Source organism: Symphalangus syndactylus, chromosome 10, assembly GCF_028878055.3.
Source record: "Symphalangus syndactylus isolate Jambi chromosome 10, NHGRI_mSymSyn1-v2.1_pri, whole genome shotgun sequence".
NCBI classification, from domain to species: Eukaryota; Metazoa; Chordata; class Mammalia; order Primates; family Hylobatidae; genus Symphalangus; species Symphalangus syndactylus.
The window spans coordinates 11,635,805-11,662,166 of NC_072432.2; the positions used below are offsets into that span (position 1 = coordinate 11,635,805).

At 52.5% G+C, this 26,362-nt stretch overlaps 1 protein-coding gene across 31 annotated transcripts in view; it reads left to right on the forward strand.

Moving 5' to 3' along the window:
- The window catches only part of PFKFB3 (6-phosphofructo-2-kinase/fructose-2,6-biphosphatase 3), a 263,188-nt gene that overhangs the window by 83,759 nt on the left and 153,067 nt on the right, over nucleotides 1-26,362 (forward strand). For 14 of the 31 annotated variants that reach the window (XR_010113795.1, XM_063610054.1, XM_063610046.1 and 11 more), the window contains exons 8-14: nucleotides 101-308; nucleotides 819-965; nucleotides 1,079-1,183; nucleotides 2,263-2,392; nucleotides 3,366-3,428; nucleotides 3,557-3,621; nucleotides 5,615-5,788. Coding sequence is in view for 30 of the 31 variants with exons in the window: in XM_063610054.1 (XP_063466124.1) it covers nucleotides 101-308; nucleotides 819-965; nucleotides 1,079-1,183; nucleotides 2,263-2,392; nucleotides 3,366-3,428; nucleotides 3,557-3,621; nucleotides 5,615-5,788 (892 nt within the window). In the remaining variant the exon portion in view is untranslated. The other 17 variants (XM_063610047.1, XM_063610039.1, XM_055296453.2 and 14 more) reach the window with 10 other exon arrangements.

The window sequence follows — 26,362 nt, forward strand, 5'->3', positions numbered from 1 at the left end:
TCTGGGGAACACATCATCTGGAGACGGGCTGGGCCAGGCCGGGTGCATCCTGCTGTGGGCGGTGGCCTGAGCTGTGGTCCTTGGTGGGGTCTCTCTGCAGGGACTTGTCACTGATCAAGGTGATTGACGTGGGCCGGAGGTTCCTGGTGAACCGGGTGCAGGACCACATCCAGAGCCGCATCGTGTACTACCTGATGAACATCCACGTGCAGCCGCGCACCATCTACCTGTGCCGGCACGGCGAGAATGAGCACAACCTCCAGGGCCGCATCGGGGGCGACTCGGGCCTGTCCAGCCGGGGCAAGAAGGTGCGGGGTGTGCTGTGGCATGGGCCGTTCTGGCTGCAGGGCGGTTGCAGGGTCTATAGGGTGGGTGGGGAGGTGTGTGCTGCTGCTGCTGCTGCTGCTGCTTGGTGTGCTTGCTGTGTGTGTTATCTGTGTGTGCACCTGCGTGTCTCTGCATATCTGTGTGCATCTCTGTATAGCTCTGTGTGTGTGTCTATGCCTATCCATGTGGCTTTGTGTGTGTGTTTTTGTGTTACTTTGTATGTATGTGTGTGTTTGTATGTGTGTCTGTGGTGTGTGTATCTGCACATGTGTGTGATGTGTGAGCAATTGTGCACTAGGAAGGGGAGGGGCAGGAAGAGCTGAGCCTGGTCTCTGGGGAGGGTGTGTGCGGCTGTGGCTGTCCAGTGGCCTGGGGCCCCCACGGTGTAACCAGATAGTGCACAGCCCCACGTGGGCTGCCTGCTCCATCCCCTGGCTCTTGGAGGAGCTGCGGGCATCTGGAATCAATGGCCCCTCTCCACCACCTCTCAGTTTGCCAGCGCTCTGAGCAAGTTCGTGGAGGAGCAGAACCTGAAGGACCTGCGCGTGTGGACCAGCCAGCTGAAGAGCACCATCCAGACAGCTGAGGCGCTGCGGCTGCCCTACGAGCAGTGGAAGGCGCTCAATGAGATCGACGCGGTGAGTCCCGGGAGGCGGGCAGGCAGCCTCACCCTCGGGCATGGGGCGGCTTCCCAAGAGGCCCTAGACACCCCTGTGCTTTGTTCCCCTGAGTGACCACTGGGTCCCCACAGGGCGTCTGTGAGGAGCTGACCTACGAGGAGATCAGGGACACCTACCCCGAGGAGTATGCGCTGCGGGAGCAGGACAAGTACTACTACCGCTACCCCACCGGGGAGGTGAGCGCAGGCTGGGGTGGGCTGAGGGACCCTGGCGCACATGGCCACTGCTGTGCAGGGCTGGGCCACCCCTCCAGGGAGTTCACTTCCGTGTGGGTTCTGGGGGCTCCTACACCCTCTACCTCGGAATCGAGTCCCCCCAAACTGAACCTTCTAACAGCCTGGGGTGAAGTGCATTTTCCCATAAGCAGAAGTGAGATGTGTTTCCCTAGGGACATAGAACCCTATGGGAGAGGAGGAAGGTGGTGTGTGAAGGTCCACTGGGCAGGGTGGTGGGCAGGCTGGCAGGAGGGATGGGTCTACATCCCCTGGGCAGCGTCTGTGCCTCCCCATGCACGGTGCCCGGGGGGCTGTGGCTGAGCGTGCTGCTGTCTCCTCTGCCGATGGGACCCTCCTGGGCCGGGTGTGTCCTCCCTGCCCGTGCCCTGCTGAGCAGCGTCATGCCTCAGGCCTCAGACCGAGCCTCGCACACCAGGGCCCTCGTTAGCGCAGCAGAGAGTCCACAGGAGCAGGACATTTTCTGGTCTTTTTCTAAAGTCACAGCCCTCCTGCTTCTTTTTACATTTTTAAATTGATAGAAAATACACATAACATAAAATTGACCACTTTCATCACGTTAAAGTTATGGTTTAGTGCATGTTAGTGTACTCACAGTGCTGTGCAGCCATCACAAATTCCAGGCCTTTCCCTCACTGCACAAAGAAACCCAGACCTGTTAGCAGCCGCTCCCGCCTGCCCCGCCCAGCCCCGGCACCGGCCCGTCTGCTTCCTGCATCTGGATCTGCCTATTCTGGGCATTCCATGTCAGTGGAGTCAGATGCCATGCGTGCCTTTTGTGCCCGGTTCTTTCACACAGCATCGGGTTTTCCAGGTTCCCCCGTGCGGGAGCAGGGGTGAGGGCTTCACTCTTTTTGTGGCTGAGCAATAGTCCATGTTAAACCCTGCCCCTTCTCAACCACTGCTGATGATGGGTGACTGATTTTGCATGGCTCCCTGGCCGGTCTGATGCAGGCTGTGGCCAGCGGCAGAGCCCCTCCTGAGTGCCCTGAGCTCACGTGGGCCCGGCCCTCTGTGCTCAGTCCTACCAGGACCTGGTCCAGCGCCTGGAGCCGGTGATCATGGAGCTGGAGCGGCAGGAGAACGTGCTGGTCATCTGCCACCAGGCCGTCCTGCGCTGCCTACTGGCCTACTTCCTGGATAAGAGCGCAGGTACCTCGGGCAGGCCGTGGCCCCGGGATGGAGGGAGGAGGGGACTGGCACTCGGGGGGTCAGCCGCAGACCTGCCGTGGCCTGCCCTGTGTTGGCTGCTGTGCCATGGGGTGTTAGGAGAACAGCACAAGTGTCAGCTCCCAGCTCCCGGCTGCTTCAGGTCCTCTCTGTCCAGCGCTTCCTTGAAGCCCTTGGCAAATGCTGTGGAGCCCAGGTTGATGCCGGGGACGTCACTGCTTCATAAACAGCTCCCTGAGACCCGCCCCTGGCTCCACACATCGCAGGGTCTTGGCTTGGGGTCGGGGCTGCACTTCTCTTAAGTGCCATCTAAGGGAACAAACAGCCCGGAAAACTCTGACAATCCGATTGAAATGTTAAGTCTTAGCATGTCTAATCCAGTGCAGCTGAATCCCTAGACAGACCTAAATTGTTTGGGAGTGACTTTTTTCCCAACTCTAAGTCATTGTGAGGGCGAGTCTTGGTTTGGTTTGATGGCGCTCTTTGGGCTAAAGTCTTCTGGGGCCACCTGCTGCCCGCAACAGCTTGTGGCTGGGGACGGATGCCCCTGCACGACAGGGCTTCCGAGGGTCCTTGTGGGGGGACCATAAACATCTTTCCATGCCTCCCCCACCCTCATGTCTCATTTCTTTTTTTTGAGACAAAGTTTTGCTCTTCTTGAGCAGGCTGGAGTGCAATGCACACGCTCACTGCAACCTCCACCTCCCAGGTTCAAGTGATTTTCCTGCCTCAGCCTCCTGAGTAGCTGAGATTACACGCATGTGCCACCACACCCTGGCTGATTTTGTATTTTTAGTAGAGATGGGGTTTTGCCATGTTGGTCAGGCTGGTCTCAAACTCCTGACCTCAGGTGATCCACCTGCCTCGGCCTCCCAAAGTGCTGGGATTACAGCTGTGAGCCACCACGCCTGGCCGTGTCTCATTTCTAATTGTGGGTGTACAATTTCAATTTCAGAGGAGATGCCCTACCTGAAATGCCCTCTTCACACTGTCCTGAAACTGACGCCTGTCGCTTATGGTGAGTAGCAGCCCCTGCCAAGCCCTGTTTCCCTGAAGGTGGCCACAGTAGCTTCTTGTGGCTGTGGGCTGTAAGCGGCGCTGTCCCTTTAACAGCAGCTTCCTCTGCCCCCATCCCACGCCCTCCAGGCTGTCGTGTGGAGTCCATCTACCTGAACGTGGAGTCCGTCAGCACGCACCGGGAGAGGTCAGAGGTGAGTGGAGACCCCAAGCCTCATCCTGGCCATCATCACACGATAGCCCTGGTGGGTGATGGGCGCTCAGGAGGCCCCGGGGCTGCCTGCCTGCAGGTACTGGCCTGTATGGGGCCACGGGCCTGCTGGCTGCCTTCCTCAGCACCTCTTTGTTCCTGCCCGTCCGTTCTGTGGCTTCTGGGGCCTTCTCTTTTTTCTTTCTTCCTGTGTCCTCTTCCTCCCATTTCTGCTGAGCTCGAGATATGAATATTAGTGAGGAAGATACATTCTCTCTCTCTTTTTTTTTTTTTTTTTTTGAGACAGGGTCTCAGTCTGTTCCCCAGGCTGGAGTGCGGTGGCGCAATCACGGCTCACTGCAGCCTCAACCTCCTGGGTTCAAGCGATCCTCCCACCTCAGCCTCCCGCGTAGCTGAGACTACAGGTGCGCACCACCATGCCCAGCTAATTTTAATTTATGCATTTTTTTTTTTTTAGAGAATGGGGTCTCACTGTGTTGCCCAGGCTGGTCTTGAACTCCTGGGCTCAAGTGATGCTCCTGTCTCAGTCTCCCAAAGTGCTGGGATAAAGGTGTGAGCCGTTGTGCCCAGCCTCTCTTGTCTTTAACATCAGCATAGCACAGTTCTTGTTGCCTTTCCTTTCTGGCAGCTAAAACCAGTGCTTTCAGTTTCCAGAGTTACTGTTTCAAACAGGATCAGCAGGTCAGCGCCGCCACGTGCATGTGATTAGGCTCAGAACCACCAAGAACACGGTGTTGAAAGAGGAGAGGCGTGGAGAGCAGAGGCCTGGGGGATGGCGGGTGGGGAGGTGTTTCAGGAGACCTCGAGGCCTGGCGGTGCAGCTGCTCTCTACCTTGGGGGGAGGCCTGATATTTGGAGGTGGGCCAGGCTGCCTCTGGCTGAGTAGAATGGGCCTCTGCCCAGGTGGATGTACGTTGTGAAAGTGAGTTTGAATTCACCGTGTACAGGCTGCCAAAAGTACAACACTGTGCTAGTACTAGTCAGACCTTTCTCTTAGACCGAGCGTGACTTTCTGTCATGGCGTTCCCAAAGCAGGTGACTGTCCTAGTCCCAAGAAGCTTGGCCTTCGGATTTTGGCATGAAGGGATGAGGTGTCCGCCCCAGTCGCCGGCAGTTGCCTGGCTGGTGGCTGACCTGAGAGAGGCTAGGGTCCCTTGGCCGCCTTGGTCCCTGTCACCCCCTCCCCTTCGGAATGTGGGTCACTGGATGCTGTCCTGCCTTTAGCCATATGACAACAGCCCTGGTCAGGGAGCCACTGCCCCCGCTATGGGATTGGGCCTGAGCCGGTCCTGGAGCTCTTCCCTGCAGGGAATGGGGGCAGGGCCACGATGGAGACAGACCCCGGTTCTGAGGCTGGAGGCCCACACCCATCACACTTTCCCTATCCTGGGAGGGCTGTGTCTGGTCCTGGACACAGAACCTGCTTCCTGCTGCACATTTTCTGCCCCTTTGGTCTCCAGGCTGGTTTTGCAGCCTCCGTGCCCCATCCTAAGCCAGGGTGCCCTTTGCGTAGTACAGACGGCTCTGCAGACCCTGCCTCGGGTGGGCGGAAGGGAGTCAGCACAGGTGCCTTCCCCTCCCCATCCTGTGAGCCTCAGGCCTAGCCTCTCCCTCCTAGATGCCCCCCACTCAGCTCTTAGAGAGGCTGGAAGCAAAGCTCTTTTCTCCGACCTCATGCTCTGCTGTGGTGATCATTCTTTCCCTCCTTGCTTTGCAAGCACCGTGTTTGTCTGTGTGGGGAATCCTTTGGTACCATCCGAGGAACGGGCATGGGAGGGAATTGCCCCCATTCTTGCTGCCTGGGAGTCACCACACACTGAGCAGCCCATGGTCCCTGGCCCGTGGTCCCGGCCACTCCCCTCGGTCAGTCTTGTTGCCTCCCTAAAATCCAGGAGCAGAGAAACTTTTTTGGGGCTAATTTTCCTCCCCTTCTTTGTAACTGTCGCCTTTCTCTCTTTTGTCTTTGTCTTGCTTAGGATGCAAAGAAGGGACCTAACCCGCTCATGAGACGCAATAGTGTCACCCCGCTAGCCAGCCCCGAGCCCAACAAAAAACCTCGCATCAACAGCTTTGAGGAGCATGTGGCCTCCACCTCGGCCGCCCTGCCCAGCTGCCTGCCCCCGGAGGTGCCCACACAGCTGCCTGGACAAGTCAGTGCACTCCCCTTTCCTTCCTGCCTGGGGTTCGCATGCCGGGCCTGATGCCGCAGATCTGGGATTGCGTGCGTGTGTGTTTGCAAGAATGCGTGCGTGGGTGCGTGCGGGTGCGTGTGTGTATGTTGTAGGTGTCTGTGCACGTGTGTTGGGGCATGTGCACACACTCGCGTGTTGAGGGGGAACATGGGAAGCACCCTCTAAAGTTGAGATCCTGTGGGCTTTCCTTGCTGGTGACAGCCGTGACTGTGTTCGCCTCCTTTCTGAGGATGGGGTTTTTACAGGGCAGAAGCAGGCAGTGCAGAAGGAAGAGTGAGATGTCCAAGACCCGTTCACGTTCGTGAATGGTTATTTCTAAAACAAAGTGGCCACTTTCTCACATAAATAACATGGTTATCCCAGCAGGTAGTAAAAAACCTAAACAAGGCCAGGCGCGGTGGCTCACGCCTGTAATCCCAGAGCTTTGGCAGGCCGAGGTGGGCAGATCACCTAAGGTCAAGAGTTTGAGACCAGCCTGGCCAACATGGCAAAACCCTATCTTTACTAAAAATACAAAAATTAGCCAGGTGTGGAGGCGGGCGCCTGTAATCCCAGCTTCTCAGGAGGCTGAGGCAGGAGAATTACTTGAACCCGGGAGGCGGAGGTTGCAGTGAGCCGAGATTGCGCCATTGCACTCCAGCATGGGTGACAGAGGGAGACTCCATCTCAAAAAAAAACAAACAAAAAAAACCCAACCCGATTTCACTTATTTCATTAATTTTGAAGATTACAGGCTGGAAGATTTTGGTTATTAGACATTAAGATTTGTTTTCAGAAAACTGTTTTCAGAAAACTGGTCTTTTCCTTTATAGCCAGGAACCCTTGCAAATATGTGAGATGTAGAAATTTCTGGGCTCAAATTCAGGTACCACCCAAGGGTCTGTCCCACCTCCACCCTCCAGGCCTGCCCCCACAAATCAGCCCAGTGCAGCTTCCGGTAGGTTTGTTGATGAGCCAGATGCTGGTGCTGGCTCTGGGCATCCTTTCCAGCCTGCCCCCTCTTCCTGCCTTTTCCGAGACTTCCTTAGACCTGGTGGTGTCTGGAAGGTGACCTGGGAGATGCTGCAGCCTCCACAGGTCACTTAACCTCTCCAGGCCTCAGTTTTTTCATCCAGGCAATGGGGGAATAATGGCAGTGCAGAAGTCAGATCAGATGAGCCTGCATCAGCTCAGTGTGGGGCATGTGGTGGGGACACGTAGGCACGGTGAGGTGGCTGTGATTACCGGAAGCCTGGAGGCCTGGCTTTGGTGGTAGCTCCACACTAACATGAGTGCAGCAATTTAATCGCCCAGATTCCTTCCCCTCCCAGGCCCTCAGTCTCCTTAGCTTTGCACATGACGGGGCAGGACTGGGAGAGCTCTCATACATATTCCTTTGCGGGTCTCAGATCTGAGGGTTTTATGAAAAACTAGCAGAACTGAAAGGGTATCCCCGTGGCATCCGTTCTGATGGAAATGTGCGGTTGTATTTGGAAGTTCAGAGGCTGCCGCTTCGATGCTTGGGGGGACCAGGCTGGGGAAGGGGGTTGACATCCTGAGCTGCACAGACCTCCGTCGTAGAGGATGCAGTGGCAGGGGCTGCATCCTCCTGTCCGCTTCAGAGCTGCCCCTGGCGTTGGGAGGACAGTCCTTCAGGGTGGCCAGGTTCTTAGGGACATCTGAAGCTGCTGGCTGGGCTGGCGTGGGGTTTTGCAGGGCTTCGTCCCTGCAGATTGCACCCTGCCTCCTGACTGACTTCTCTCTCTGCTTCTCCTCCGCAGCCTTTGCTAGGGCAAGCCTGTCTGTAAGTATCTCTCCGATCATTGCTGCTGCTTGCACTGCTTTCTTCCTGCTTGCTCATTTGGCCTCCCGCCTGTTAAAATATTGAGGATGAGAGCAGTTTTGTGATCTGAGGTCCTCCATGGGGGAAGGAGGAGATGGGTGTAGGAGCAGGGAGGAGAGATTCCTGAATGTTTTTAGAAAAGGGTGCAGGCGGTCATGGTGGCTCCCCTACTGTTGGGTGTGTTCCGACACTGCCGCACGACAGCTGGCTTCTCCATGACCCTCTCAGGGCTGCAGGTCATGGTTTGTAATGGCCGTGGTTTAGGGCTCGGCATAAATCCACATTTCCCTCTCAGAATCAGATCTTGGTGGCGAGCTGTATCTGTGCCAGGTGCCGTTAGCCTTAAAGCCCCCTCCTGCCCCAGGAGTGTCCTTTGTTTGGAAAGGAAAACTTACTCAGAGCCTGATCTGTAAAACAAACCTATGGGGAATAGTGGGAGTGTGGTGGGGCCTGAGCTGTGAGCCTCTCCCTCCCCATGAGGACCCCCCACACCCCGAAAGAGCTCCAAGTGGAGACCCTTCTTGGGGATCCGTTTGTCCTGGGTTGGAGCCTGCCCAGCATCACAGTCACGCCCGGGGCTGGGTGCAGCCTCCGTCTCTAACCCATGTGGTCACCTCTGCTCCTCCCAGCGCTCTCTGCAGAGTTTCAGGTTCAGCCTGAGCTCTGGCAGCCCCTGGGTAGCGGGGGCTGTGTTCCCACTGCTCTGGGATCCCTTCCCCACAGGAGCAGAGGCCTTCCTGCCGCAGAACTTTAATGACAGCCACGTGAAGTGTCATCCCCTCGCCCCCCCCAAAACATACCCCCCTTTATTTCCTCTTTGCTCCTTAAGTTACCTTAACTACTTTATGCAGAAACTGGAAAGGTGTGATGAGAAATGCAGCCTGAGATGCTGAAAAGAATGGCTGGGTTTTGGAAATGGGAGAGGTTTGGCATGGCGCTCAGATTTTGGTGGCAGAGGGGTGAAGGGCCAGAAGATGTGCCAGTGTCCCCCATGTCCACGTTCCTTAAGACCACCCTGGGAGGTCGGCAGGGCAGTCAGTCCCCCGTTTAATGGTTGAGGGGCTGAGTGACTGGCCCGTGCTTCCAGCAGGTGAGCCGCAGAGCCGGGGCCTGAAAGGCCCCTAGCTTCAGAAAGCCGGCTGCCTCCTCTCTGCGGCTTCTGAGAGTGGGCTGGGTGCCCATCCCCTGCCTCTGTCCCGAGGCCCCTGCCCTACAACCCGCAAGGCATGGGCAGCTGCTGGACCCTCCTGTACCCCCACAGCCACTCCCTTGCAGCTGCTTCCCATGGCCAGGCTTTGCTTACCTAAGGTGGGCCTGCCCTCAACTTCCAGCTCCTCGGGGCACGCCCTCCATCCTCAGGGCCAGTGTTTGTGATGCGCGGGGCCAGCGTGCAGTGCTTCAGGATCTGGGCTTCTTGTGTGAAACTTTTTGGATTTGGAGCCTGAAGGTTTTACATCTGTGCGTGTCCTGATCCTTTAGACTAGCAGTCCCCGACCTTTTTGGTACCAGGGACCTGTTTCGTGGAAGAGAATTTTCCCCACCACGGCAGGGTGGGGGATGGTTTGGGATAAAACTATTCTGCCTCGGATCATCTGGCATTAGATTCTCTGAAGGAATGCACAGTCTAGATCCCTTGTGTGCACAGTTCACAGTAGGGTTTGTGTGTGCTCCTCCGAGTCAGGTGGTAATGCTGGCCCGCCCACTGTGCACCTCCTGCTGTGTGGCCCGCCCACCGCGCACCTCCTGCTGTGTGGCCCGCCTCTGAATGGGCTGTGGACTGGGTACCGGTCCACAGCCCAGGGGTTAGGGACCCCTGCGTTAGACACATGGCCTCATGTTGCCAGGAAAGAAATCTTTCTACTGGGAGGAGCCATTTGGGGATAGCCCCCCACCCACTAAAGCTGATCTTACCCATCTCCAAGACTAACATAATAGTGCCTTTGCTAGAATCCCTCTTGTTCAGCAAAAATACATCCTATGGACCCATCACACCTGACTCAGGTTGGAATTTCACTCTAGAGTCCCATTGTCCCGTCCATCCTGGGTGCGTGACCCCACATCTAGGATTGTAGCCACATCTGATTCTAGGAGTCCACCTGAGCTCTGTGACCGGAATTTATGATGAAAGTCAGACCAAGTCAAGTCTGCATCTTGGTTCTACTCCTCCTGGCCTGTATCCTTGGCACTCTGGGCAAGTTAAAGCAATTCTAGGACCTCAGCTTCCTCATCTGTAATATGGAGATAATAACTTTATAAAGTTTTCATAATGACACTATAGATACAGCACTTAGGACAGTATCTGGCCCCTAGGAAGTGCGTGGGGGATGACGGCTGCTGTTCTTATCAGGGAGGAACTTGGTGCCCTGGGCCTGTGGAGACTTCCGGGCTTGCTGGCATTGGGTCAGCCTTTGGATACCCTCCTGTAACCTGAGGGGTTTCTTCTCTGGGGCAGCAGGAACACTCAGACTTGGGGAGGGGAAACCCCTTGGGTCCAAGGCCGTGGCCTGGAGTCTTTATTTTTTTTGAGACGGAGTTTTGCTCTTGTTGCCCAGGCTGGAGTGCAATGGCGCGATCTTGGCCCACTGCAACCTCCTTCTCCCGGGTTCAAGCGATTCTCCTGTCTCAGCCTCCCGAGTAGCTGGGATTACAGGTGCCCGCCACCGCGCCCGGCTAATGTTTGTATTTTTAGTAGAGATGGGGTTTCACCAAGTTGGCCAGGCTGGTCTCAAGCTCCTGACCTCAAGTGATCCACCTGCCTTGGCCTCCCAAAGTGCTGGGATTACAGGTGTGAGCCACTGCGCCCAGCCTAGAGTCTTCACCCCTGTGATCTTGGTTTCCCAGTAAGATGGGGACGAACGACTCTCCGGACCCGGTGCTCTGCACTGCCTTCCTGGGGGCTGTGATGGCTGCTTGGGATTGAGAGATCACCTGGCATTTGTGATGCAGCCTTCATTTTAAAAATTTCAAATGCACACTAGAAAATCCTACTAAAGATTTTCTTTTTTTTTCCTTTTCCAACCTGTTTCTTCCTCGTCCCCACTCTGCTTGAAAGACGAACTGTCTGTCACATTTTCTCAAAGTTTTCTCCTTACTAACTGTGGAAGGTAAATGCCTGGGTGCATGTCCCTCTGTCCCGCACCGCGTCACGGCATCTGGGTCTGTGTGCAGACTGGCCATCGTGCAGTGCGGGGCTCATCTGTCTCCGTGCCGAGGGTGTTAACTGCAGCACCATTGTCGTGAGGTCCTTTCTAGTCTGTCTCTCACCCCCCATGTGTCCTGAGCCGGGGCCCTTGGGTGAAGGACGTGGACGTCACTCAGTCTTGCAGGCTCTCCACTGTTACTGTTGCCTCGCCGTCATCTGTGCGTGCCGGAAGCCGTGGGCTGGTGGGTTGAGGACAGGTTGGAGCCAGCAGATGTGGAGGGAAATGTCAGCCCTGCTCTCTGATCCCACAGCCTGGCTGGGGCTCTCTCTAGATATGAGGACCCAGGGCTCTCTGAAGAGAATTACCCTCTCCCGGCGGGCACCCATCACTTCTGTCATCCCCCGGCAGGCGCCCATCAACCCCTGGCCGGCAGCCATCGTCCCCTATCACCTCCTGGTGGGCAGCCATCACCCCCCGGCAGGCACCTATCACCTCCTGGTGGGCACCCGTCACCCCCCGGTGGGCACCCGTCACCCCCCAGTGGGCACCCGTCACCTCCCGGTGGGCACCCGCCACCTGAGTTCCTGAGTCCGGCCCAGGCCTGGGCAATAGCTCTGATGCTGCCCAGCCCCGTGACTTTCCTCCCTGTGGATGGCTTCAGCCTTGGACCCCCAGTTCTGTGTGGGGTAGGCATGGGCCGTGGTGGCCCTGCATGCCTGGGCTCTCTCCCACCCTCTTTAGAGCAGTCCAGGTGGAGACACTTAGGATTGGAGAGAATAGCTTTAAACATTGTGTGTTTTCTTGTTTTTTGAGGCGTGGGTGAAGCAGGTCGGGGAAGGAGGCCTGCTGTGCCGTGGCTGCAGTCAGCCGTGTTCCTCGCTGATTTTGGAACATGTTTTTGGTGGGGGGTGGAGGGGGTTTGGTACTGGCCAGTGCCTTAGGGGTAGAACTCCCTGCGAGGGCCACTGTGATCAGAAGCGGGGCAGGGCTTTAGCAACAGCCCCCTCTGCCTGGCTCCCCGCCTGGGCCTCCCCACCAAGTCCAGCCATTCCATGTATCACCTGTGTTCTGCCTGTCAAACTGTGTTCCCCGAATCTGGATGCAGTAGCTGGGAGTGTGGCTCTGTTTTGAGCTGAGTGGAGAGGAGGGGCCCTGTGTGTCCTTGGAGGCCCCGGGCTCGTCCTCTGCCTGGCTGTGGCCGGTGAGGCTCTGTGTGTGGGGTTTCTATGGGGTCGTGAGCATGAGGCTCTGTAGTTACTGGTGCCCAGTGCCACGCAGCTCACAGTCCTCCCGGAGCCACACGGCCCCCACCAGGCGGGCTCCAGGCCTGGTGCCCAGCCCCTTCTCTGAGACTCTGGGGTTATCTTCCGTCATGTTCTGGGGCCCGCCTGGGCTCCCTTCCACCTGTGGGGTTGGCAGCACCTTTCTTGGATCATGTTCTTTGTCTGGGATGGAGGGAGGGAGGGAAGAATTCTCCGTTGCATGGCTCAGGGTCTTCTGCTTTAGAAGCCAGCCAGCTACAAATCCTAACTCCCTCCCCGCCTCTTTTCTCCTGAAAACAGAACGTGAAAGGCTCCCGGAGCAGCGCTGACTCCTCCAGGAAACACTGAAGCAGACGTGTTGGTTCCATTCCATTTCCATTTCTGCAGCTTAGCTTGTGTCCTGCCCTCCGCCCGAGGCAAAACGTATCCTGAGGACTTGTTTCGGAGAGGGTGGGGTGGAGCAGCGGGGGAGACTTGGCCGAAGAGAACCGTGCTTGACACCCTCTGTGTCCCCTCGGCTGCTGGACACCAGAAAGCCACGTGGGTCCCTGGCGCCCTGCCTTTAGCCGCGGGGCCCCCACCTCCACCCTCTGGGTTTCCTAGGAGCGTCCAGCCTCGGAGACCTTCACAAAGCCTGGGGAGGGCGATGAGTGCTGGTCCTGACAAGAGGCCACTGGGGACACTGTGCCGTTTTGTTTTGTTTCTATGATCTCCTGGCACGTTTGGAGCTGGGAAGACCACACTGGTGGCAGAATCCTAAAATTAAATGAGGCAGGCTCCTAGTTGCTGAAGGTCAAGGAATGTGTAAAAACTTCCACGTGGCTGTTTGGTGCATCTTGACCTGGGAAGACGCCTCATGAGAACGAACTTGGACAGGTGTTGGGGCCTCTTCTGCAAGAAGTCCCTGAGCTGAGACACAAGCTGTCTGGGTGGTCCACACACCTTCCGGGCCTGCGTTCTGCCTCCAAAGATGTTCAAGGGCAGGCTGGCTGCACGGGGAGAGGGAAGTATTTTGCTGAAATATGAGAACTGAGGCCTCCCGCTCCCAGGGAGCTGCAGGGCCCCTCTCTCCTCCGACCTGGACTTGGGGGGAACTGAGAAACACTTTGCCGGAGCTGATGGCTTTTGCACTTTTTTGATGGCAGAGGTGTGACCTGAGAGTCACACCTTCTCTTCAGGAACGTAGATGTTGGGGTGTTTTGTCCTGGGGGGCTTGGAGCCTCTGAAGGTGGGGAGCGGAACACCTGGCATCCTTCCCCAGCACTTGCATTACTGTCCCTGCTTTTCCCAGGTGGGGACAGTGGCCCAAGCAAGGCCTCACTCCCAGCCACTTCTTCAAGAGCTGCCTGCACGCTGTCTTGGAGCATCTGCCTTGTGCCTGGCACTCTGCCGGTGCCTTGGGAAATTCGGAAGAGTGGACTTTGTCCTGGCCTTCCCTTCATGGCGTCTGTGACATTTTTGTCTGTGACATGGCGTCTGTGACATTTTGTCACATTCATGTCACATGAAAGCATGGGACCTGTCGTCACAGCCTGTTGGTTTCTCCTTATTGCCTCAAACCCTGGGGTAGGTTGGACGGGGGCAGTCTCGTGCCCAGATGAAACCATTTGGAAACTCGGCAGCAGAGTTTGTCCAAATGACCCTTTTCAGGACATCTTAAAGCTCGTGCCAAAGGTCACTTTTCTTTCCTGCGTTCTGCTGTGAGCCCTGAGATCCTCCTCCCAGCTCAAGGGACAGGTCCTGGGTGAGGGTGGGGGATTTAGACACCTGAAAGTGGGCATGGAGAGAAGAGCCGTTGCTGTTTGTTTTTCGAGAAGCGCTTTTAAAGAATGCATGTTTTTTTCCTGGTTGGAATTGAGTAGGAACTGAGGCTCTGCTTCAGATATGGTACAATCAAGTGGGGGATTTTCATGCTGACCCATGCAAGCCCTCCCCGCCCATTGCACCCGCTTTGGCTGGCGTCTGCTGGAGAGGATGTCTCTGTCTGCATTGCCGTGCAACTCCAGACTCGCGCAGTTTTCTCTCTCTCCCTGGTTGTTGAGTCTCATCAGAATGTGTGGGCACGGGGTGGGCATGCACGGGTGCATGATTGTGCTTCACTTGGTTGTATTTTTCAATTTGACATGTAAGGCCTTTTGCTTTGCTCTTGAGAATAGTTTCTTGTGTCCCCCTTGCAGGCCTCATTCTTTGGACATCGACTCTGAAGTTTGATACAGATGGGGCTTGATAAAGCTGTGGTCCCCTCTCCCCTCTGACTACCTAAAATCAATACCTAAATCCAGAAGCCTTGGCCTAACACAGGACTTTAGTTTGGGAAGGGCCTAGATAGGGAGAGAGGGAACATGAATCTGGACAGGGAGGGAGATACTACGGAAGGGAGAACACTGCCTACTTTGGAAGCCAGTGACCTACCTTTTGAGGGGACATTGGACGGGGCGGGGTGGGTTTGAGCTACAGTCATGAACTTTTGGCGTCTACTGATTCTTACCAACTCTCCACCCCACAAAATAACGGGGACCAATATTTTTAACTTTTGCCTATTTGTTTTTGGGTGAGTTTCCCCCTCCTTATTCTGTCCTGAGACCACGGGCAAAGCTCTTCATTTTGGGAGAGAAGAAAAACTGTTTGGAACCACACCAATGATATTTTCGTTTGTAATACTTGAAATTTATTTTTTTATTATTTTGATAGCAGATGTGCTATTTATTTATTTAATATGTATAAGGAGCCTAAACAATAGAAAGCTGTAGAGATTGGGCTTCGTTGTTAATTGGTTTGGGAGCCTCCTATATGTGACTTAGGACTTCTCTGTGTTCTGTGTATTTGTCTGAATTAATGACCTGGAATATAAAGCTATGCTAGCTTTCAAACAGGAGATGCCTTTCAGAAATTTGTATATTTTGCAGTTGCCAGACCAATAAAATACCTGGTTGAAATACATGGACGAAGTGAACCTCTGGTCTTTTCGTGGGGGAAAGAAGAGTCTTTAATTGATGTTTACGGCAGATGCACCGTGGAGCTGCCAACTCCCCACTTCATTATCTTCCTTTCAACAGGATGTGCACGTACAGAGTGTCTAGTGCCTGCATTTGGGGAGAGTGAGCTGGCTCAGTTTTTCTTCTAATTGATAGACTTCATGTTTTATTTTTATTTTTAATTTAATTTTTTTCTTTCTTTTTTTTTTTTTTTTGCTTGAGACTGAGTTTCTCACTGTCGCCCAGGCTGGAGTGCGGTGGCGTGATCTCAGCTCACTGCAACCTCCTCCTACCAGGTCCAAGCAATTCTCGTGCCTTAGCCTCCCAAGTAGCTGGGATTACAGGTGTGCACCACCATGCCCAGCTAATTTTTGTATTTTTATTAGAGACAGGGTTTTGCCATGTTGGCCAGGCTGATCTTGAACTCCTGGCCTCAGGTGATCTGCCTCCCTCGGCTTCCCAAAGTGCTGGGATTACAGGCGTGAGCCACTGTGCCTGGCCCCATGTCGCTTTTACTCCGTTCCTTCTATACCCCTTCCTCACGCCCTTTTAAACTGCAGCAGTTCTTGCCCCAGCAGCACTACAGAAGGTGTCTTTCATTTTAGGTTGCTTTCACCTGCGCTTCCCCATCTCCTGGCTTCTTCCAAGTTTCTACAGGGGATAAAACTCAAGCTTCTATGACTTCTTTGCCACTCATTGGCTGCCAGAGGTTGAGCCAGTTATTTCACTTCCAGCCTCAGCATCTGCATCTCTGCAGATGGGGCATGGTTTAGGGTTTAGCGTGGCATACACACTCAGTGGAGGAAGCCCTGGAACGGTTCCTTCTGCAGCTGGTATGTGTGACCAGCATCTTGCTTGGTCTTGTTTTTCCGGAGCCCCCCACTGGTGCACTCCAGAAATAGCCTTGACTCCCCAGTGAGTCTTCATCCCTCACGCGCCTGCCGCCCACGCTGTGAAGAGAACAGGTGGCAGAGACTTGGCACCTCCGTTGCGAGATGACTCCTAGGGTTGTGATCTGGCTGCAGCGTGGTGGGGCAGAGCATTTTGGGGAACCTGAGGCCACCTCCTCAAGCTCTGAACCACGTTTGATGGCGTGAGATATGTCAGGTGCAGGGATGGAGCAGTGGCCTTGACGGAAATCTGGCCTAGCCTTTCAGGCTGACTACCCAGAAAATTAAAAGACTACCCAAAGAGGATGTCTATGTATCGTAAGGTCCTGGGCTGGCCGGGCTGTGGGGATCCACAGGGGCTCTGTGACCTTTCAGGCCAGCTCTGAGATTCATCTGAGAGATGGGCTGGGTCCACAGTCACTGACTAAATACAGAAGATTCAGGAACCGGGTGGACGCTGTCGGGGAGAGGAGGGCCGGGGCCGGAGAGGGGTGGACGTTGCACACACCAGTCGTTTCCATTCGCTGCTTGGGCTTGGTTCCTTCCACTTCTCACTCCCTCAGCTCCGGCCACACTGGCCTCCTGCAGGTCCTCGAACTTGCCAATGTGCACCCACCGCAGGGCCTTCGACAGTGCCGTTCCCTCCCTTGGGAGATCTTCCCAGCTATCCAGGGTTCTCCCCGACACTTCCTCCCCATCCCCATTCAGTTATCAAAGCCTACGCCAAAAACGGCTCCCCTGTCTCCTGGGTCCCTGCACACCTTTCACAGTGTGTGTGGACTGCCTTGCCCTCTGTCTCCTGAACCTGGGCCTAAGATCCCTGAGAGCAGGGCAACTACCTGTGCCCCGTCATCATCCATAAGGACCTGGCCCGCAGTGAGCTCTGTCGCTAAATGGATAACCAGTGCTAGGGAGAAGACCCAGGTGATGTGCTGGTGAAGAGTGAGGCATTCATGCAGCTTGCAGAGGAGGCTTAGGAAGACCTTATAGAAGAAAGGAAATGTGAGCAAACATGTCATTGAAAGTAACTTTTTTTGAATTAAAAATATTATATTAGCAAAAATAAATTCAAAGCCTTCTGTGAGTTTTCAAAATCTGAATTTCACAATACTTGTGAGTTCTAAAGTTTGTTTGTTTTTTGAGACAGGATTTTGCTCTGTCTCCCAGGCTGGAGTGCAGAGGTGTGACCTCAGCTCACTGCAACCTCCGTCTCCAGGGTTCAAGTCATCCTCCCACCTCTGCCTCCCGAGTAGCTGGGACTACAGGCGTGTGCCACCATGCCCAACTAATTTTTGTATTTTTTGTCAAGATGAGGTTTTGCCATGTTGCCCAGGCTGGTCTTGAACTCCTGAGCTCAGGTGAACTGCCTGCCTTGGCCTCCCGAAGTGCTGGGATTACAGGCATGCGCCACCACGCCCAGCTAAAGACTGTTATATAAACTTCATTTTAAGCTCATATTTTGCAAGACAACATAAGAGAGTTTGGATTCAGTTGTTCTCGGTGTGTGAGCCGGTCTTTCCAGTCAATTCATTGATGGTCTAGATAATCTGAAGGTGCTGGGTTCAACCTACAGTTTCTGACACACTCCTAAGACCAGGTGAAAGGAGAACCCCCATAAAGACACCAGAATCACCTCAAAACATGGCACTTCAGCCCTTGGGACTAAAGAGGACCCCTGGCGCAGTCCCTTAGAAATGTCTTCGGAGAAATTTTGGTTTGTTTGTTTGTTTATTTATTTGTTTGTTTGTTTTTTGAGACAGTTTGGCTCTGTTGCCCAGGCTGGAGTGCAGTGATGCAATCTCAGCTCACTGCAACCTCCACCTCCCAGGTTCAAGTGATCCTCCCGCCTCAGCCTCCTGAGTAGCTGGGATTACAGGTGCACGCTACTAAGCCCGGCTAAATTTTATATTTTTAGTAGAGATGGGGTTTTGCCATGTTGGTCAGGCTGGTCTTGAACTCCTGAACTGGGGTGATCTACCTGCCTTGGCCTCCCAAAGTGCTGGGTTTACAGGTGTGAGCCACCGAGCCTGGCTGAGATGTCATCTCAAAAAAAAAAAAAGATGTGAAGGAATGCCATAGTTCTCAGGCTTATTGGGAGAACTAAATCTTTTTTTTTTTTTTTTTTTTTTTTTTTACTTTTAAGTTCAGGAGTACACGTGCAGGATGTGTAGGCTTGTTAAATAGGTAAACTTGTGTCATGGGGATTGGTTGTACAGATTATTTCATCACTCAGGCATTAAGCCTGGTACCCATTAGTTATTTTTCCTGATCCTCTCCCTCCTCCCACCCTCCACCCTCTGATAGGCCCCAGCGTGTGTTGTTCCCCTCTATGTGTCTATGTGTTCTTATTATTTAGCTCCCACTTGTATGTAAGAACGTGTGGTATCTGGTTTTCTGTTCCTGCGTTAGTTTGCTGAGGATAATGGCCTCCAGCTCCTTCCATGTCCCTGCAAAGGATAGGATCTCATTCCTTTTTATGACGGTATCGTATTCCGTGGTGTGTATGTACTGCATTTTCTTTATCCAGTCTATTATTGATGGGCATTTGGGTTGATTCCATGTCTTTGCTATTGTGAATAGTGCTGCAATGAACATACGCGTGCATGTGTCTTTATGGTGGAACAACTTGTATTCCTTTGGGTATATAGCCAGAAATGGGATTGCTGGATCGGATGGTATTTCTGACTTCAGGGGTTGAGAATTGCCCCACTGGGGAGGACAAAACATGAATGAAACACGCCTGACAGTTCCTGGCACAGAGAGAGCACCGCTGCGGTAGTTATTCATCTGAGCATGCATGCCTGGCGTTTCAAATGCAAGGTAGACACTGTTATCCCCACTTTTCAGATATGGAACTGTAGCCAGGAGAACTTAAGGACGCTGCTTGATTTTGCTCAGCCATAACTGAGATAAACCAGGTCTGTCAGACTCCTGGAAGGCGCTGTTAGCCACATCACAGCCTAAGGGCTCCACAGACCGCCAGGATGCTCCTGCATGACTCAGCAGACCACAGGAAAGGCAGTTGAGTCGCATATTAATTAGCAAGCAGGGTTTCCTGTCCCTGGGGCTGTGGAGAGGTTTGTCAGTGTCCAGACGAACAACAGATTTTCTGGAGTGGGTCATGACTCAGGATGCTCACATAACCTTGGGGACCAGAGGTCCATTCTATAAGGCTGTGTGTTTTTCCCTCCCTACCTCTTCCAGACAGCATCTTTGGGGATTTCCTATTCCTGGAGAACATGAAGACTTTCTAATATTTTTTTTTTTTGAGACAGGGTCTTGCTCTGTTGCCCAGGCTGGAGTGCAGGGGCATGATGTTGACTCACTGCAGCCTTGAACTCCCAGGCTCAAGCCATTCTCCTACCTCAGCCTCCTGAGTAGCTGGGACTTCAGGTGTGCGCCACCATGCCTGGCTAATGTTTGTATTTTTAGTAGAGATGGGGTTTCACCATGTTGGCTAGGCTGATCTCGAACTCCTGGACTCAAGCGATCTGCCTCACTGGGCCTCCCAAAGTTGTGGGATTACAGGCACGAGCCACCGTGCCTGACAATGGAGACTTTCTAAGGGGTATATTTGCATAGATAATTTTAAAGGAATGTTTTTGGATCCCCAACTTCCACATTCACCCTTTTCTAAAACAGACTGAGAAGTTTGCTTACGTTCACAATAGTCTTTTTCTGCTTTGCAAACAACAGGCCAAGCTCCTACTTATCACATGCTCAGTGCTAGGGTCAGGACGTTTGCAAGTTAGCGTTCCTAGATTTCTTACATGTACAAGAAAGGGCTTAGACTAGATGGTTTTTGGAAAACTTTTTATTTTGAAATAATTTATTTTATTTTATGTATGTATGTATGTATATTTGAGATGGAGTTTCGCTTTGTCCCCCAGCTGGACTGCGGTGGCACCATCTCGGCTCACTGGAACCTCTGCCTCCTGGGTTCAAAGATTCTTGTGTCTCAGCCTCCCTAGTAGGTGGGATTACAGGTGCCCGCCACCACACCCAGATAATTTTCGCATTTTTTAGTAGAGATGGGGTTTCACTGTATTGGCCAGGCTGATCTCAAACTCCAACCTCAGGTGATCCACCTGCCTCAGCCTCACCATGTGCTGGGATTACAGACGTGAGCCACTGCGCCTGGCCTGAAATAATTTTAGATTTACAGAAGAGTTGAAAAGACAGTACAGAGTTCCTGTCTGTGTTTCACCCAGCTGCCTGTAATAGAAACATCTTACAACAACATGGTGCCCTTGTCAAAACTAAGAGTTAACATGATTAGTACAGTACTAGTAACAAAACTACAGACCTCATTCAGGTCTCACCAGTTTTTCCACTAATGCCGTTTTTCTGTTTCAGGATCCAGAGTCCAGGATGTCACCTTATCTCCTTGGACTCCTTCAATCTGTGACAATTTCTCACTCTTTCCTTTTTATTTTTATTACCTTGATGCTTTTGCAGAGTACTAGTCAGGTATGTTGTAGAATGTTTTTTTTTTTTGAGACGGATTCTCACTCTGTCGCCCAGGCTGGAGTGCAATGGCATGATCTCAGCTCACTGCAACCTCCAACTCCCAGGTTCAAGTGATTCTCCTGCCTCAGCCCCCCAAGTAGCCGGGATTACAGGCGTGCACCACCATGCCTGGTTAATTTTTTTTTTGTATTTTTAGTAGAGACAGGGTTTCTCCATGTGGGCCAGGCTGGTCTCGAACTCCTGACCTCATGATCCGCCCACCTCGGCCTCCCAAAGTGCTGGAATTACAGCTGTGAGCCACCGTGCCTGGCCATAGAATGTTCTTTAGTTTGGCTTTGTCTCATGTTTTCTCATGATGGGACTGAGTCTGGTTAGGGATTTTGGGAAGAATCCCACCGAGGTGAAGCGCCCTTCTCATGACATCCTCTCTGAGGGGACACGGCCACACAAGACTTCCTTCTGGGGATGTTAACTTCGATCTTTGGTGAAGCTGGTGTCTGCCCACTCTTGCCAGGCTGGTCTTTTTCCCCTTCAACTTTCAATTTTTTAGGAATGAGTCACTTAGTCCAGCTCCCTTTCAAGGGGAGGGCAATGAGCTCCACCTCCTGAAGGGAGCAGTATCCAAGAATCTGTGGCCATGTGTTAAAACCACCACCAGGCCAGGTCCCATGGCTCACGCCTGTAATCCCAGTGCTTCGGGAGGCCAAGGTGGGAGGATCGCTTGAGCCCAGGAGTCCGAGACCAGCATGAGCAACATAGTGAGACCCCATCTCCACACACAAAAACCAGCAGTGAAGGAGATGTTTTGAGGGTATGTAAATACCCTGTTTCTCCTTAAAATTTCACTTTCTAATTTTAGCATCCGTTAGTGTATTTTCCTTGCAGCAGATATTATTTGTATTGTGGTGTTCTAATGGTGGTTTTCTTTTTTTTTCTTTTTCTTTGCTTTCTTTTTTTTTCGAGACGGAGTCTTGCTCTGCCACCCAGGCTGGAGTGCAGTGGCGCAATCTCGGCTCACTGCAAGCTCCGCCTCCCGGGTTCACGCCATTCTCCTGCCTCAGCCTCTGCAAGTAGCTGGGACTACAGGCGCCCGCCACCACGCCCGGCTAATATTTTTTTTTTTTTTTTTTTGAGACGGAGTCTTTCTCTGTCCCCCAGGCTGGAGTGCGGTGGCGCGATCTCGGCTCACCGCAACCTCCACCTCCTGGGTTCACGCCATTCTCCTGCCTCAGCCTCCCGAGTAGCTGGGACCACAGGCGCCCGCCAGCACGCCCGGCTAATTTTTTTGTATTTTTTGGTAGAGACGGGGTTTCACCGTGTTAGCCAGGATGGTCTCGATCTCCTGACCTCGTGATCCACCCGCCTCGGCCTCCCAAAGTGCTGGGATTACAGGCTTGAGCCACCGCGCCCGGCCTGCCCGGCTAATTTTTTTGTATTTTTAGTAGAGACGGCATTTCACTGTGGTCTCGATCTTCTGACCTCGTGATCCGCCCGCCTCGGCCTCCCAAAGTGCTGGGATTACAAGCGTGAGCCACCGCGCCCGGCTCTTTTTTTTTTTTTTTTTTAAGAGATGGGGTCTTACTCCATCACCCAGGCTGGAGTGCAGTGGCACAATTATAGCTCACTGCAGCCTCTAACACCTGGGCTCAAGCAGTCCTCCCACCTCAGCCTCCCAAGTAGCTGGGATTACAGGTATGAACCACCATGTCCTGCTTAATTTTTAAATTTTTTGTGGAGTTGGGTCTCACTATTTTGCCCAGGCTGGTCTTGAACTGGCCTCAAGTGATTCTTCCCACCTCAGCCTCTCAAAGTGCAGGGATTATAGGCATATGCTACCTTGCCAGGCCCTTAATAGTGAGTTTCAATTTTCCTTATTCCTTTTACACTTATTTATAATTCTTTCATAAGGAAAATCTGTTCCGTCTCCCCATTTATTTACTTATTCAGTCATTTATTTATATGATTGTGGACTCATGATCATTCCTTTGTAGATGGGTTCTTAAGTCTCTGAACTAAGTCTGTGCAAGCTCTGATTTCCATGAACTCCTTGCTTCCCACTCTTCAGAATATTTAACACTTAATATTCCTGCCCAGGACGGGCCTGGGCAGGGCACACCATCACCGCTATCTACAGAAGCAGGTCCCTCGTTTTCCACCCTGATGGCAGCCCAGTCACATCCTCACTTCGTTTGCCTCATGCACCTTAACTATTATGCACGGTCTCTAACGTGTGCAGGCGAACCTGTGGGGTGAAACTGTTCCCACTGTAGTGCCCTGAAGCAGTGTTCTGTAAACATTATTTTTTTTTTGAGACGGAGTCTCGCTCTGTTGCCCAGGCTGGAGTGCAATGGTGTGGTCTCAGCTCACTGCAGCCTCCACCTCCTGGGTTCAAGCGATTCTCCTGCCTCAGCTTCCCGGGTAGCTGGAATTACAGGTGCACACTACCACACCCAGCTAATTTTTGTATTTTTAGTGGAGACGGGGTTTCACCATTTTGGCCAGGCTGGTTTCGAACTCTTGACCTCAGGTGATTCTCCCACCTCGGCTTCTCAAAGTGTTGGGATTACAGGCATGAGCCACCATGCCCGGCCTAAACATTTTATTTCTATAATTTACTTTATAGTAGATTCAGTTACTGACCAGCCCAAAGGAGCTCGTTTTAGTTTTTCCAGTGAGACTTTTATAATATGACTTGGAGGAGGCTGTCTATACCAGCAAGTATCTGTTGAATGCCTGTTATATGCAAGACACTGTTCTAAGTATTAGGGATAAAAAAAATACTGGAAGACTTGGCAATACCCTACCAGAGTTAACGTCTAATTGATTGTCTAGGAATGCTCAGGTCCTTCAAGTTCCAAGACAACCAAGAGAGCTGTGAAGAAAGCCAGTGCTCCAGAGAGCGTTTCATTAGAGAAAAAAAGAGAGATCCCTTTAACAACCGCGTTGTAATCCTCGGAAATGGAACTGCTGAACATCCCAAGCGGCTGGTCCTGGGACAACATATTGAGAATATTTTGTCAGTTCTGAGATTTGAAGGAAACTCAACCAAGGTTATCTTTACTTAGTTATCAAATCCCAGAAGGCATCATGGATGAAGTTAGTCAGGAATGACAAGCATAGAGAGAGGAGAAAGAAAGAAAAGGACGCCCGCGGTGTTCGCTTTGGAGACACCCTTTCTTCCCCCGGGAAGGGAACTGGGACGCTGCCCCGGGCAGGCTCTGGGTGCTGTCACCCTAGTCCCATCAGTGGAGGCAGCCGCTTCCTGCAACGCTCCTCATAGAGACTGAGACGTTTTCCTTCTGGGGCCGGTTCTCTTTCCCTAATTCAACTTTGCAGAACTCCTCGAATGGAGTGGGGAAGGTGTGAGAGAAATTATTATTCTGTCATTTTATAACTGCCGGGCCTTAGGAGTGCAACATGTCAGCTATTTCTTTCCTTTTCTTTTTTCCGAGACAGCGTCTTGCTAGGTCACCCAAGGCTGAAGTGCGGTGGCACGATCATAGCTCATTGCAACCTTCAACTCCTGGGTTCAAGCGATCCTCCCACCTCAGCCCCCCAAATAGCTGGGATTACTTAGTGTGTGCCATCATGCCCAGCTAATTTTTTTATTTTTTGTAGAGATAGGGCCTCACTATGTTGCCCAGGCTGGTCTCGAACTCCTGGGCTCAAGCAATCCTTCGACCTCAACCTCCCGAGTAGCTGAGACTACAGGTACATACTATCACGCCCAGCTAATATTTTTATTTTTTGTAGAAATGGGGCCTCACTCTGTTGCCCAGGCTAGTCTCGAAGTCCTGGGCTCAAGCAGTCCTTCCACAGCCTCTCCAGTGTTGGGGTGACAGGTGTGAGCCACTGCACCCGAAGCTGTTGTCAGTGATTTCTTCTCATCCCATTGAGGGGAGAGCGTGGCCTTGACTCAGCTGTTTGGATGTCAGATGAAGAGCAGACATCAACTCGCTTGCCAGGGCTGAGAATGTACCACACACACAGGGAACACGAAGTGAAAGCCATGTAGTGAAGACCAAACTTCCTGTTTCCCAGGGAGCTTAACCACCATAGGCCACAGGAATATTAGCGAAGCCCATGGGGAAGGGAATTTCTGGAGGGACCGTGGTCTTTCTGGACCAACTTGGCTGCTCATTCTTTTTGAGGAAAACACTAACCGTATTCCAATTCGGGGCAGGCCTGAGAATTTGGGCGCAGCATCCAGAAAAGCTGTATTTAGCAGGTGCTCTGGGGCAGGTCCCCTTACAAAGCCCAGTGGAGAATCTGGGCTAAGATTCTGTTGCTCTTCTCCTACACGGTAATAAATTAGTTCTATTGCAAGCAGATTAGACCTGGACAAGTAATTCTTGGTCTTCTAAATCCACAGCTCATAAAGGATTAGGGGGGGATGAGAAGCTGGAAAGGGCAGCTAAGGATATAGGCAAGTTGGATGACTGGAAATGCCGTCATCACCCAGAGGGTGTTATGTAAAAGTGAGAAAGGCTGGGTTAAATCAGGTTCGTTCGTTCATTCATAATTTAGAGGGAGAGTTCCTATTAATGGCCCAAGATTGTGCTAAAAGCCAGGGGTTCATTTTATATGAGATGAATGAGAGAAACAGTTCCTAGCATACACTCACCATAAAATGAGATTTTTAGTCTTAGAAGCCCAGATGGCTTGAGCTGGGACCTTCGAGATCTGCAAGTTTAAACTCCACCACTTTACAGGCGGGGAAACTGAGGCTCACAGAGGGAAAGCGAGGTCAGGTGTCACAGCTGCTGGGACTAAACAACTTGTGGTCTAGCTCTCTTTTTATTTAGAGACGGAGTCTTGCTCTGTTGCCCAGGCTGGAATGCAGTGGCACGATCTCAGCTCACTGCAACCTTTGTCTCCTGAGTTCAAGCAATTCTCCTGCCTCAGCCTCCTGAGTAGGTGGGATTACAGGCATACGTCACCATGCCTGGCTAATTTTTATATTTTTAGTAGAGACGGGGTTTCACCATGTTGGCCAGACTGGTCTCGAACTCCTGACCTTGTGATCTGCCCGCCTTGGCCTCCCAAAGTGCTAGGATGACTGGCGTGAGCTACTGCACCCGGCCTATTTGATTTATTATTATTATTATTATTATTTTTGAAACAGGGTCTGGCTCTGTCGCCCAGGCTGGAGTGCAGTGGTGCAATCAGGGCTCACTGCAGTCTCAACTTCCTAGGTTCAAGGGATCCTCCCTCCTCAGCCTCCCCTGTAGCTGGGACTACAGGTGTGCACCACCACACCCAGCTAATTTTTGTATTTTTAGTAGAGACTAAATTTCTGCTCCATGTTGCTCCACGTTGTCCAGGCTGGTCTCAAACTCCTGGGGTCAAGTGATCCGCTCACCTTGGCCTCCCAAAATGCTGGGATTTCAAGTGTGAGCCTTATTTTTTATTTTTAAAGGCTAGTCAAGTGAAGCAATGGGAGTGGAGAGGAACAAAGTAATCTGTAATGAATTGTGATCAATTAGTTGTAAGCACCACTGCACTCAGACCAGCCTGATGTAGCTCTCTTTTCAGTTAAAACTACTTACCTGGAAAGAATGAGAGGGCAAACAGTGCCCTGGGAGGTGTCAGAAGCTCTAAGTAGCATTAGGGAGAATGCTCTAGGATGCCGGATATGGCAGCTACTACTAACTGATAAGAAGACAAGTTCCTTCTCCCTCCTGAAAGCCCCCTCCTCTTCCTTCTTCTCGAAGACCCTCCACACAACCCCTTCAGCCTCTCACTTCCTCCCCATGGCCTGGGTGCCCTGGGTTGATTTCTGGTGATGGCCATTCACCCGGCTGGGCCCAGGCTTCCTGAGGGTCTCCCGTTTACACAGTGAATTTGCCATGTGACTTGCACAAGGAAATTTGGACAGAATTTCCCAAAGAAAGGACTAGAGCAGTTTACACTCAGATTAAAAGCACAGAACACAACCCTTTAATCTGGTAACAATCACTTGATTTATTT